The sequence below is a fragment of the Kwoniella mangroviensis genome (assembly GCF_000507465.2).
Source record: "Kwoniella mangroviensis CBS 8507 chromosome 1 map unlocalized Ctg01, whole genome shotgun sequence".
Classification (NCBI taxonomy): Eukaryota; Fungi; Basidiomycota; class Tremellomycetes; order Tremellales; family Cryptococcaceae; genus Kwoniella; species Kwoniella mangrovensis.
In genome coordinates this window covers 12,898,216-12,910,723 of record NW_027062533.1, presented here as the reverse complement: position 1 = coordinate 12,910,723, position 12,508 = coordinate 12,898,216, and the positions used below count along the sequence as shown (strand labels likewise).

Here is a 12,508-nt window from a genome sequence, read left to right as displayed (position 1 = left end):
GTTGTATGGGTGAAGGTGAGATGGGATAAAATGTGATAAATTGATTCATGGGATATTCCATCAACCTCCATCTCAGATAACCGCGTCTCTGGATACCATCAACCCACACTCAACACTCAACCTCAATCACATAATCATCAAGTCTACTACTATATCAGACATCTCAATCATACCTCGCTCATCTACTCAAAAGTCACCATTCCTCAGAGGAGACAATCAGCAATTAGTCCACTCATTTGAGTCATTACAAACCGTATATCGCGTAACGAAGGTGAGTTGCCGGTACAGTGGGGAAGGACCAAGAGACACTTGCCACTAATCAGAGAAATCAATGTTGACATGACTTTCCTCCTACCTTTGCTATAGACAAGAACGAAATACACATTCGAATTATACGTGTGTAGGACATCAGAGGTGTGAAACTGACCACGATGGAGGTAAGCTACACACTGCTCGTCAGTTGTAAGAGTGATAGCTTACAAAAGGAATTATCAGGCCATTCTTGATTTCTCACAGGATCTGGATGTTAAGTAAGTTGATTCAACCTTCCGTCATCCCACTCTCATCAACGTCAACTCACCAACCTTGCTCACACCATGATACACCTTGCAGCGTCCTCGACCAGGTCGTACAAGCGTTCTACACCAGTGCAGGAGCACAGGTAAGTCAACCTTCCTCGACCACTCACAATCCGCCAATCCAAGTCACTCGCTACATATGGTATTCACTTTCAGATACTGACGGACGATTTGACGCAGCAACAAACGGCTCAAAAGGTGCTCACTCAATTCCAAGATCATCCTGATTCATGGCAACGTGTACCTGCTGTCCTCGAGACTTCCCAGAACATCAACACCAAAGTGAGCTCAACTTCGCTTAACTGGTAGACATTGAGCTAATACGTTGGGTATCAACAGTACATCGCTTTGCAAATCCTAGAAAAACTGGTGCAGACACGATGGAAGGCCTTACCTCCGGACCAACAAACGGGTGCGTTTGATATATACAGTGATTGGATCGCAGAGCTGATATCCGAATTCTACAGGTATTCGAAATTTCATCGTTCAAGCTACCGTAGAAACATCCCAGGATGAGACTAAGATGAGAAGAGAGAAGGGGTATTTGAACAAGCTTAATTTGGTACTTGTGCAGGTAAGCTTTAGCTTTCTCGTTCAAGATCTCCTCATATCGGACTACTTAAGCTAACTGTCACTATTGTTTAGATTCTCAAACAAGCATGGCCTAAAGACTGGCCACAATTCATACCAGAAATCTGCGCTTCTTCACGTACCAACCTTTCCCTCTGTGAGAACAACATGATCATCCTCAGATTACTATCAGAGGAAGTATTCGATTTCTCAGCCGAACAAATGACCCAAGCCAAAACTAAAGCGCTCAAACAGACTATGTGTTCTGAGTTTGGCGAAATCTTCAATCTATGTAATGAAGTCTTAGAGAAAGCAAACAAGCCAAGTCTGATCAAAGCTACTTTAGAAACTCTGTTGAGGTTCTTGAATTGGATTCCATTGGGTTATATATTCGAAACTCAAATTATCGATTATCTCGTCTCACGGGTAAGCTACTCCTCCCTGCTTCTGTTTTGTGTGATTTAGCTGATGTTTCCTTCCTGTTTGTAGTTCCTCGAAGTGCCAGATTTCCGAAATGTCACACTTAAATGTTTAGGAGAAATCGGAGCCTTGAACGTCGGACCTGAATATAATGGGAAATTCGTTACTCTCTTCCAAGTAGTTATGACTAGTGTCAACAGGATGGTACCACCAAATACAGGTTTGTCAGCTACCCTAGGCATGTCCGATCTGATCTAGCTTAGCTGACATACAATCCTTGACGTAGATATGGCTGCCGCGTACGCTTCATCTGACGATGAGGATCAACAACTTATCAAAAACCTCGCTCTTTTCCTTACCAACTTCCTTCATACCCATCTTCGTCTCATCGAAACTCCCGATAACACCGAACTACTCATCAACGCTCACTTGTACCTTATCAAGATATCCACTGTAGATGACAGGGAGGTATTCAAGATTTGTTTGGAGTATTGGGCCAAGGTGAGCTAATCTTGACGAACTCCAGAGTAGCTGAGCTGACAAAGCATCTTGAATCAACAGCTTGTAGCAGAGTTATACGAAGAGATCCAATCCTTACCCATGAGCGATATCAACCCATTGATGAACCTCAACATCGGAGGATTAGGCGCAGGATTGAATGGACCTCACTCGTTAGCTTTGAACGGCATGCCTTTACGAAAGAACGTTTACTCGGACATCTTATCGAATTTGAGATTGGTGATGATTGAAAAGATGGTGAAACCTGAAGAAGTGAGTGAATCTTTAATGCATTCTCCCGGTGTCTCGAGGGTACGTACTAATGCTTCTTGCAGGTATTAATCGTGGAAAATGATGAAGGAGAGATTGTTCGAGAATTCATGAAAGAAAGTGATACGATAGTGCTATATAAGAGTATGAGGGAGGTCTTGGTCTATTTGACGCATCTAGATGTTCAGGATACGGAGACTATCATGACAGACAAACTGGCGAAACAGGTGAGCTAGCCTTGATGACTCATGATGGCGACGTCCTGCTGATAAGTTGATCAGATTGACGGAAGTGAATGGTCATGGAACAACCTCAATACCCTGTGTTGGGCCATCGGTTCGATCTCTGGTGCTATGAGTGAGTCGATCGACTTTTGGCACAATTCATGTCGCCTGCATAAAGCTGACAGTGGTTGATTGCATAGACGAAGAAACTGAAAAACGATTCCTCGTCACCGTCATCAAGGATCTGCTTGGTCTGACAGAGATGAAGAGAGGAAAGGACAACAAAGCTGTCTGTGCATCTGACATCATGTACATTGTCGGACAATACCCACGATTCTTGAAGGCTCACTGGAAGTTCCTCAAAACCGTCGTCAACAAGCTTTTCGAGTTCATGCACGAAACGCATGAAGGTGAGTCTGAGCTTAACCCTTGTCGGCCTGCGATACAGAAGCTGATCATTTCGATCATACTATAGGTGTTCAAGATATGGCTTGTGATACGTTCATCAAGATCGCTCAAAAGTGTAGACGACATTTTGTGATGCAGCAAGCTGGAGAGCAAGAACCTTTCATCGATGAGATCTTGAGAACGTTACATAGAATCACGGTGGATCTTTCACCTCAGCAGGTAAGCGGGTGAATGCGGTGACACGAACAAAGCTCATACTGTGATATGCCTTAGGTGCATACGTTCTACGAAGCTGTCGGGTACATGATCGCTTCTCAGCCTAATAAGCCCACTCAGGAGAGATTGATCGAGAAACTCATGGAGCTGCCAAACAATGCTGTACGTGGATTTGCACAGTCTCTTTGAATAGTCGGTATTGATACTGTTTAACGTAGTGGGACAACCTCATGCAACAAGCAGCTAGCAATGTCGATGTCCTTGGCAACCCCGAGAACGTCAAAATCCTCTCCAATATCCTCAAAACGAATGTTTCCGCCTGTACTTCCATCGGATCATTCTTCCTCCCTCAACTTGGCCGTATCTGGCTCGATATGTTAGGTCTGTACAGGACTGTCAGTGGAATTATAAGTGATCAAGTTGCTCAGCAAGGTAAGTACTCGCTCTTTATGGCGCGCATTGGACCATTATTGAAAGTATTTGGTTTCAGGTGTGATCGCCACCAAAACACCAAAAGTGCGAGCTCTTCGAACGATCAAGAAGGAGATATTACGACTGGTCGAAACCTACGTCAAGAAGGCTGAAGATCTCGAGGGTATAAATACCAACTTGATCCCAGGTCTCTTCGATGCTATTTTGGGTGATTACAACAACAATGTACCTACAGCGAGAGATGCCGAGGTGTTGAATGTCACCGCTACCATCGTTTCTAAATTAGGGGTAAGCCGATACGAAATGGTAAACGAATCAACGAGGATGACAGCTTACAGTGTATTGCACTGCAGAATATCCTTACCCCTCAGATTGTACCTATCCTCGATGCTGTCTTCGAGCCTACTTTGGGTATGATCAACCAGGATTTCTCTGAGTATCCTGAACACAGAGTGGGATTCTTCAAGTTGCTTAGAGCAATCAACTTGACTTGTTTCCCTGGTAAGCTGTCTTGGATTTAGCGAATGTCTAGCATCAATTAACATATGCTTGTTATAGCTCTTCTGGAAATTCCACCTCAACAATTCAAGCTCGTCATGGACTCGGTTGTTTGGGCATTCAAACATACTATGAGAGATATCGCCGATACGGGCTTGAACAGTGAGCTTTTACTTCTCAGCACCGCCTGATTTAAGCTGAGCTGTCAAATTTCCCGTTAGTCGCTTATGAGATAGCCAACAATTTCGCGGCGTCCACGCCCGACATCGCCAATCAGTTCTACCAACAGTACTTGTTGAACATGATTGGTGATGTCTTCTATGTACTTACCGATGCGGATCACAAGAGTGGTAAGTTGTGTTGTGCTAAGATATGTGCTGCAAATACCTTACTAATTATCCTTTCTTTACAGGTTTGAAGATGCAAGGTATCTTACTCGCTCGATTGATCTCACTTGTCGAGACTGGTTCAGTCCAAGCTCCATTATTCGACCCTGCTCAAGTCTCTGATCCAAGTATGAGCAATGCTACGTTCCTCAAGGGATACATTAGTGATCTGTTGTCTAAAGCGTTCGGACATGTCCAACCGTGAGTCAACACTTCTTGTAGCTGCACCGGGATCGAGCCTAGGGGATATATAAAGCATAAGCTAATGCAGTGTGTGCGATGATATAGCGCTCAAATACAATCATTCGTCAATTTGATGTTCGAAAACTCCAACGACCCCATCAAATTCAAATTGACCATACGAGACTTCTTGATCTCTCTCAAAGAATTCTCGGGTGATAATGCTGAGCTTTACATTGACGAAAAGGAGGCTGAACAAGAGAAGAAGGCTGCCGAAGAGAGAGAAGCGGCAAGCAGGGTGCCGGGAATGTTGAAACCTGCCCAATTGGATGATGATGCGGATTTGTAGTTGTGTAGATCATCATAATCGCAAGTCAACTCCGAATCTACATTTCAAAATAAATAATATACAAGCATTGTTCTTTCTCCTTCTTTTTCTCCTTCACTTTTCGCATGATATTGAAAAAATGTTAATATATGTAAAATCGGTATTCATCTTAATTCAATTTATATTATAGCAATAAACCTTCTTTTTTCCTTCAATATGGTATTCCCCCATTACATCCCATACAGAGTAAGATGAGAGAGACAGAGAGAGATATGGATACCAGATCGTTTTTTGACCAAAATAGATCTTGACCACGTGGTTTGGTTTAGCGAGTCAAAGTGTCCGTGCGTCGGTGACGTCGTTGGTGTGTACTCTGAGTACAATGAACTTTGTGTCCCCCTCATGACATGCTTCAACCAACATCCCTCAACCCCTCACTCATCGTTGCCATCCCTCATTCCATCTTTCATCTCCCATCTCTTGTATCTGAACATCATTCAGATCGTATGTCTCGATCCGAATACACCCGAAGATGATACGAAGCAAAATATCACTCCGACCTATAGGTCTCACCTCGCTCCCTCATCGGCCGATCACCGTCAAACATTCTTCTCCTATCCGAAACCAACTCATCTCAGCTAGATCATCCAGTACTAAGATCACTAATACCCAATCTACCATCTCGTCCAAGACATTCTTCAACCCTCATCGTCGACCTATCATCCCCTCCCTTCGCACGCCTACATCATCAATCCGAAACTTCTCTATCCCACCTAAATCATTCAATGCCAAGTACCCTATAACATCGGTCCTCATTCGACTTGGTCTATCCTCAGTCCTTGGTATAGTCGTACTTACCTCTGTCATCCTGTTCCACGATGCCTTCACATATAGTGAGAGACACGTTGACAGGGTACCGTGTAATCCCTTATCGCTTAAACCTAGATTAGGAGGTAAGAAGAACTTGCCTATCCTCGAAGTTAATTTGGATGACGAGGAGGATGATGCGAAGAGGACGATGAAGGGGAAACCTAGATTGGTGGTTATAGGTGGTGGATGGGGGGTGAGTATCAATCTTTTACTGGTCATGCTATTCAGCACTTGTATACCATCCATCTAAAATCACTAAATCTCTTTCGATCTAGGCCGTCGCACTCCTCCAATCACTCCCACCACACGCATACAATGTGACCCTCATTTCCCCCCAGACATATTTCGCTTTCACCCCTCTTCTCCCCTCCGCTTGTGTCGGTACGGTCGAACCCCGATCACTCGTCGAACCGCTGCGAAAGTTGATAGCGAGAGTCAGAGGTCATTATCTCATGGGATCGGCGATGGATATAGATATGGCGGAGAGGTTGTTGGAGGTCGAAGTGCCTAAGGATGGTGGTGAAGGGACAATGAGATGTTATGTACCTTGTGAGTTAATTGCACATGGAGTATTTCATACTGTAGCATCACACCCGTCACATTTTTGCCAGATATGAGAGTGATACTAATTGAATACATGTGTTTATAGACGATAAACTTGTTATCGCTGTAGGATCCACCACGAACAATCACGGTGTTAAAGGTCTAGAGCATTGTTATCAGCTCAAGACTGTGCCCGATGCTCAGGCGATCAGACGCAAGGTTATGAGTGAGTCTCTTTCAGCTAATTTTTCAATTCGGTTGGATAAAGGGCTGACATGTTTGTCGATCTTATATAGCCAACCTCGAATTGACATCATTACCTACGACCACACCGGAAGAGCGAAAACGACTTCTTTCATTCGTCATCTGTGGTGGTGGGCCGACCGGTGTTGAATTTGCAGCTGAATTGGCGGATATGATGGCTGAAGACGTATTGAAATATGTCAGTTGCTTGTATCCAATAAGTGGAAAGACGGTAACTGATCTCTGGATAATGCTGTAGTTCCCTAAGTTACTTGCCAACGAGGTCAAAGTGACAGTCGTACAATCCAGAGACCATATTTTGAATACGTATTCCGAGAAGATCTCTCAGTATGCTGAGAAAAGATTCGCTAGAAATGATGTGGATGTAGTGATCAACGCTCGGTGAGTCAGCTTCATTAACGCAGGCATTTCGAAGGAGAAGCTGACTGAAAGTGTGCTCTTCTAGTGTACAAGAAGTTTTCCCTGACAAGGTGATCTTGAGTATTAAAGATTCCAAAGATAAGGAGGCCAAACCTACAAGTAAAGAGATCGAAGCTGGCTTCGTACTTTGGAGTACTGGTATTGGTGAGCTGAGTCAAATCCAGTAGCTCCAAGATAACAGTACTGAAATCGGGCTCACTTAGCCATGCAACCATTCACGAAGCGATTGGTCGAATTGCTCCCTAATCAATATCACTCCAAAGCCGTTGAAGTGGATAATTACCTGAGAGTACAAGGTGCACCGCAAGGAACTGTCTATGCACTTGGAGATGCGGCTACCGTACATATCAACTTGATCAAACATCTTTACGAGCTGTGGGATAGGTTCGATGTCAACAAAGATGGTTCTCTGTAAGTCAACCTTGCCTCGGTACCTACAAAATGATCATAAGGAAGAGCTTATTGATTCTCCGGGTTGGCAAAAACTAGTGACTATGATGAATGGCAAGCTATGGTGACTCACATCAAGAAGCATTATCCTCTCGCCACGAAATATTTCGCCAAGATGTGAGTTTGCCTCCGTCGTACTTCGCCCAGCCCGGAAGAATGAACTAATCATGTGATATATAGGAGAGACGTATTTGACGAATTCGACAAAGATAAAGATGAGAGACTATCTCTTAACGAAGTGGCAGCTATGTTCTTGGGTGTGAGCAAGAAAGTAACGAGTTATCCAGCTGTAAGTGAATGATCATCTAACCTATATTCGATCTTCCGGATTCACAATACGTACATTCCTCGATTCATTGATTGATAAAGTCATGCTAATCATGTGAATGCACCAATTGATAGACCGCTCAAGTGGCTTCTCAACAAGGTAAATACCTAGGAGCGATGTTCAGTAAATTAGCCAAACAGCATAAAACTCTTGAAGCGAATGGTATCGAAGATCTGAACGATGAAGTTTATTATCATCCGTTCGAATATTTCCATTTAGGTAGTTTGGCTTATATTGGTAATTCGTGAGTCACGTTTCCACCACAGCCACAGTTCCCTCGAGATCGCTTGTGTCATACGAGATGACAAAGACTGACGGATGTCACGATGCCTGCAGCGCTGTATTTGATTATGAGGGATTCTCACTTGCTGGTGGATTATTAGCTATGTACGCATGGAGATCGTAAGTTGTCATCCCTATCTATTCGTACTCTCTTCGTATTGACCATTCCTTTGGTATTGATTCTCAATGTTGGTATATAGTATCTACTGGTCAGAACAGACTTCAATGAGAACAAGGATGCTATTGATGCTTGATTGGGTTAAGAGAGGTATCTTCGGTAGGGACTTATCCAAGGTGAGTCGGATCACTCTTCGTCTTTTCCTTGAAGTCTAGTTCGGTGCAAGTGGAATTGACGTGTGTGTTCTGGCTTTTGTAGTTCTAAGCGGGACGAGTATTTGATCTCAAATCACGAAGGATCTTCAGAAGAATGAAGATGAAGAGTTCAACTTACATGTAGTCAGTCTACTTGATTGCAAAGCCTTGAGCCTTGAACGAAGAATCGTTGGTCCCTTCAGGGCGATTTATAGAATTTCACGCTATCGTCAATGTATAATGAATTAATAGATGACCACGAGTATGGTGCAGATCACAAGACGCACAAATCTGCCCTCCGATCGAACAACATTGTAATCGTATATACATCATTCCCAACTTGAGAGACTAGCCAAACATCATTATATATTTGAGAATATAAGTTGCTGATTGCAGAAGAATGGAAGAGAAATGAACGAACAGCGTGATACAACATTACAGAAATTACGATACTTGTAAGCGACTATATATATATGACATTTTAAATTCACCTCTGCGTACGAACCCATAAAATCTTTTTTAACGGTTAAGTGCGTTTCGATTGGTGATTCAATAGTAAGATTTATCGAACTACGAAACATTTATACTATTGGAACAGACCATGTCACTCATATCAGCGTTGTTCATTTCCACTCTGATTTTGATTCTCCCCCTCTTTCAATTTGAGAGATATAACACTCACAGTTGCCCATGCACCTAGGATGGCAAATAATGCCAATCCACCTAAAATACCTCCAAACCAAGCGTACTATCAAAAAGTTAGGTAAGTTGCAGTCAAATCACAATTTGTACATGAGTTGTGCATCCACTCACACCATCCTTGGTATCTTCCCCTGGAACGTGGACGTTCATACCCCATAAACCAGTTACCAAGTTCATTGGGCTATTTAGCGAGAAGAAATTGAAGATTAGCTCTGTATCTTCATGGAATCGTACAAGACAGCAGCATGACTTACATTAAAACAGTACCTAGAGCGGTCAATTTGCTGTAGGCGCCGAAAGAGCGTTATCAGCGATTTTGATCTAAACTTTGGGTTTAGAAAAAGAGATGATACATACGAAAGAACATCATTGATTTGATTGTTCGCATCTGTCATTTCGATCGAGATTTGAGCTAGGTAATTCGAATGCGATCGAGATAAGATCTTTTCGTAGTGATTCAGATTCTGAGTCATCGTAATCAAGTGGTCCTACAGATCGAACAAGGTAAGTTATCAATATATCCCTTCTCCAAGGATCGATTAGATAGGATGACTAACCTGGATATCAGAAAGATATAAACCTATATCAGATTTTGGAGCGACCAGCCATTGTTCATTACCTATCGTCCAACCCATATTATCTGTGAGCTATCTCACTCTCAAGTATATGCCGAGGATCACATTGGAGCTCAAACTCACATCTCTTGGCTAGACCTTTCACCACATCCGCTTTGTTACCCATCAATCTCAGTAGACCCATAACTTTCTTACGACAAGTACCGATCCTATCATGACGGATGAGTCAGCTGTTTTTACCTTCAAGGAGCCATTCAACTAACCTCCTTAACATATCACTCTGTTCAGCTTCTTTCAGAATCAACACCAATTCGTCAATACTATCTACTTCATATTCGATAGATTGAATCAGAGGACCAAACGCATCGGTTATATCGTCAATAAGAGCATAGGAAATCCAATCGGAAGTCACTGATATATAATCTTTGAGATGCTTGATACGTCGTCGTACATTCTGAGGATGAGGTGTACCTCGGAAATGGAACTGACAAGCGAAAAATTCCGAGATCAATGTCAGAATAACAGAAAATGAGATCGGAAGGATATGGGGTAGAATCTGACACTCACCGATAATGTACCTTCTCTGAACACGATAATGTACATATTCAAAGGTTCCAAGTATGTCTGGGAGTATGGATCCTGATCGAAAGATCTGAAACACACAAGATAATAATTCCTGAACAGCTCGATTTTTTCTCGAGTCTCTTCTAACAAGATATCTTCAGTTGTCAAAGGATGAATGCCGAATACCTAGTAGGAGAAAAGAAAAAAGGCAAGACGCATCAGTATACAATGCCAAGAGGTACCAAGTGATCGGTTCCACTCACCTTCGACAACATTCTCATCTCTTCGTCAGTAGGTGACAAAACGTCCAACCACCAAGTAAACTGTTCTGGATCTTCTTCCACAGCCGTACTATCCCCATTTCCCCCACCTCCTCCAGCTTGCTTGGAACCTTCCCTCGACATATCATGAGCAGCCATAGCTCTCGATAACATGCTTGTCTTACTGGCTATTGTACTAGGTTCGGTATGTTGAGGTTGAGGTTGTTGAGGTGTATCTTGTCCACTATCTCTATTTGGTGTACCCTTCTCAGAAGATGATTGATTTTTACCTTTAAACAATTCTTCAAACGTTTGATTCTCTGCTGGCAGTTCCGCCAAGGATCTGGCGTGGATCGTAACAGGCATAGCATTGGAGTAGAACGAGAATCTATATGGTCGATCATGTCCGGGTGCAGGTGGTGCAATATCAGAATAAGGTGCAAATCCCCCAGCTCCACCGCCCGAGTTGGATGGAATGGGTATACCACCTTTACCTGATCTTGGAGCTTTGAATGCAGTTGATGATGATTCAGGTACGACCTCTCCATCTAAACCACCGTTGTTACCGGAGTTACCAAATCCTTCAAACAAAGCTAATTTCCCTTGTCGTCGTTGAATCGGGTTCGATTGCGATAGTTTCCTCTGTCTCCTTCGATGGAAGGTTGTTGGACCATCACCGTCGTTCCTTGCTGTACTGGCAGGTGAGAATGGTCCTTCGGTCATATTATCGGGTTCACCCTGATGTTCATGTTCGGGTTCATCACCAAACGCAGACATGGTTTGTGTCCTCTCGAAACTTCCTCCTCCTGTTCTCGGTTGTTTGATGTCTTCTTGACTTTCACGATTCGAGTTGGTCGCACTTGGACTTTTATTAGGTGTACTCCTCCTTCTTGGAATTCCATTATTGTTATTATTGTTCATTGCCCAAGTCCCTCCTCCGAATTCGGCATTTGAGAGATTTTGTTTTTCCTTATTGGCGTATTCTTCCATAGCTGCAAAATCAAACCTGTTTCTCGCTACTCCACCCATCCCGCCAAGCGATCTTAAATCTGCACCTTGTCTTTCCATATTTCCCATACCCATCGACATAGGTAAACGATGTTGATGTCCATCTGAACCTCTCCTATCTAACAGTCTAGCATGGGAGTCATACCCACTTGACCCTCCTACACTATCATCTCCATGTCCATGTCCATGATGATGATCATGCATCAATCCTTCTTCCTCCCTATCTTCCTGATTATCATAATGAGATCTTCCATGACCATGTTCGTCGTCCGACCCATTATCTGGTCCATGATGATACCTCGCTCTATTCATCTCTGCCTCTTCGGCATCGGATAACATGGGGAAAGATCTTTCCTCGATAGGTGAGGTGGATGGGAAATGATGTGCGGAAGGTCGAACGATAGGTGGAGACGTATCTGCCAAAGAACCCGATCGAGCTCTTGCTATGTATATATCGCACCGCCAATTCATCAGAATCGCGCTTGAGGTCTGTCTATCAGGTAAGAACTTCACTTACACATGCTCATGGCGCTCTCTATATCCTGCTGCATCTGCCTCTCCCTCGCATCTGCATCATCGGCATGTCGATAGCTCCTTGGCCCCCCATGGGAATTCCGATGAGGTATGCTCTGGCGTGAGGGCGTTAGGACAGGGGAGGTCATCGACATGTTGCGGGAGGGTTGAGGGAGATGGGGGTCGATCTGAATTTGACGAGGTGAAGTGGGCGTACGGTCAGGCATACTGGACGATTGGGGATGGTCGATGTGGAGAAAAGTTGAAAGCGTTTAGATGGGGAGGCGGGAGGGCAGATGGGCGGAGTCTGCTGATCACTGTAGATACAATATCCGTCGTCTACTCCGATCACCTAGCATGTATTTTAATCTGATGTAAGTGAGATCACCAGATTATTTTGGGAGATGTG

The 12,508-nt window shown here is 43.6% G+C and overlaps 3 protein-coding genes across 3 annotated transcripts; 2 read left to right on the top strand and 1 right to left on the bottom strand.

Moving 5' to 3' along the window:
* Nucleotides 1-431: 431 nt before the first annotated feature.
* I203_104885 (uncharacterized protein) lies at nt 432-5,029 on the top strand (the record flags this gene model as incomplete). The annotated part of the gene is made up of 22 exons (XM_065517639.1): nt 432-437; nt 496-530; nt 613-661; nt 759-860; nt 918-990; nt 1,046-1,152; nt 1,224-1,574; nt 1,638-1,788; nt 1,855-2,069; nt 2,130-2,339; nt 2,402-2,563; nt 2,618-2,693; nt 2,761-2,970; nt 3,036-3,187; nt 3,242-3,346; nt 3,403-3,616; nt 3,675-3,904; nt 3,970-4,117; nt 4,175-4,276; nt 4,336-4,464; nt 4,527-4,701; nt 4,789-5,029. 22 exons carry the CDS (start codon nt 432-434, stop codon nt 5,027-5,029), a joined length of 3,243 nt encoding a protein of 1,080 aa, XP_065374457.1.
* Nucleotides 5,030-5,540: 511 nt separating this feature from the next.
* On the top strand, nt 5,541-8,498 carry I203_104884 (uncharacterized protein; the record flags this gene model as incomplete). Its single annotated transcript, XM_019143534.1, has 12 exons — nt 5,541-6,071; nt 6,154-6,427; nt 6,528-6,647; nt 6,718-6,863; nt 6,924-7,066; nt 7,131-7,249; nt 7,309-7,516; nt 7,595-7,672; nt 7,736-7,844; nt 7,958-8,127; nt 8,220-8,285; nt 8,366-8,498. 12 exons carry the CDS (start codon nt 5,541-5,543, stop codon nt 8,496-8,498), a joined length of 2,097 nt encoding a protein of 698 aa, XP_019006583.1.
* Nucleotides 8,499-9,039: 541 nt separating this feature from the next.
* On the bottom strand, nt 9,040-12,326 carry I203_104883 (uncharacterized protein; the record flags this gene model as incomplete). Its single annotated transcript, XM_065517638.1, has 12 exons — nt 9,040-9,063; nt 9,160-9,225; nt 9,291-9,360; nt 9,434-9,463; nt 9,537-9,667; nt 9,737-9,798; nt 9,878-9,963; nt 10,018-10,238; nt 10,322-10,504; nt 10,582-11,030; nt 11,073-12,029; nt 12,104-12,326. The coding sequence occupies 12 exons, from the start codon at nt 12,324-12,326 to the stop codon at nt 9,040-9,042; spliced, it is 2,502 nt and encodes an 833-aa protein (XP_065374456.1).
* Between the last annotated feature and the right edge of the window lie 182 nt (nt 12,327-12,508).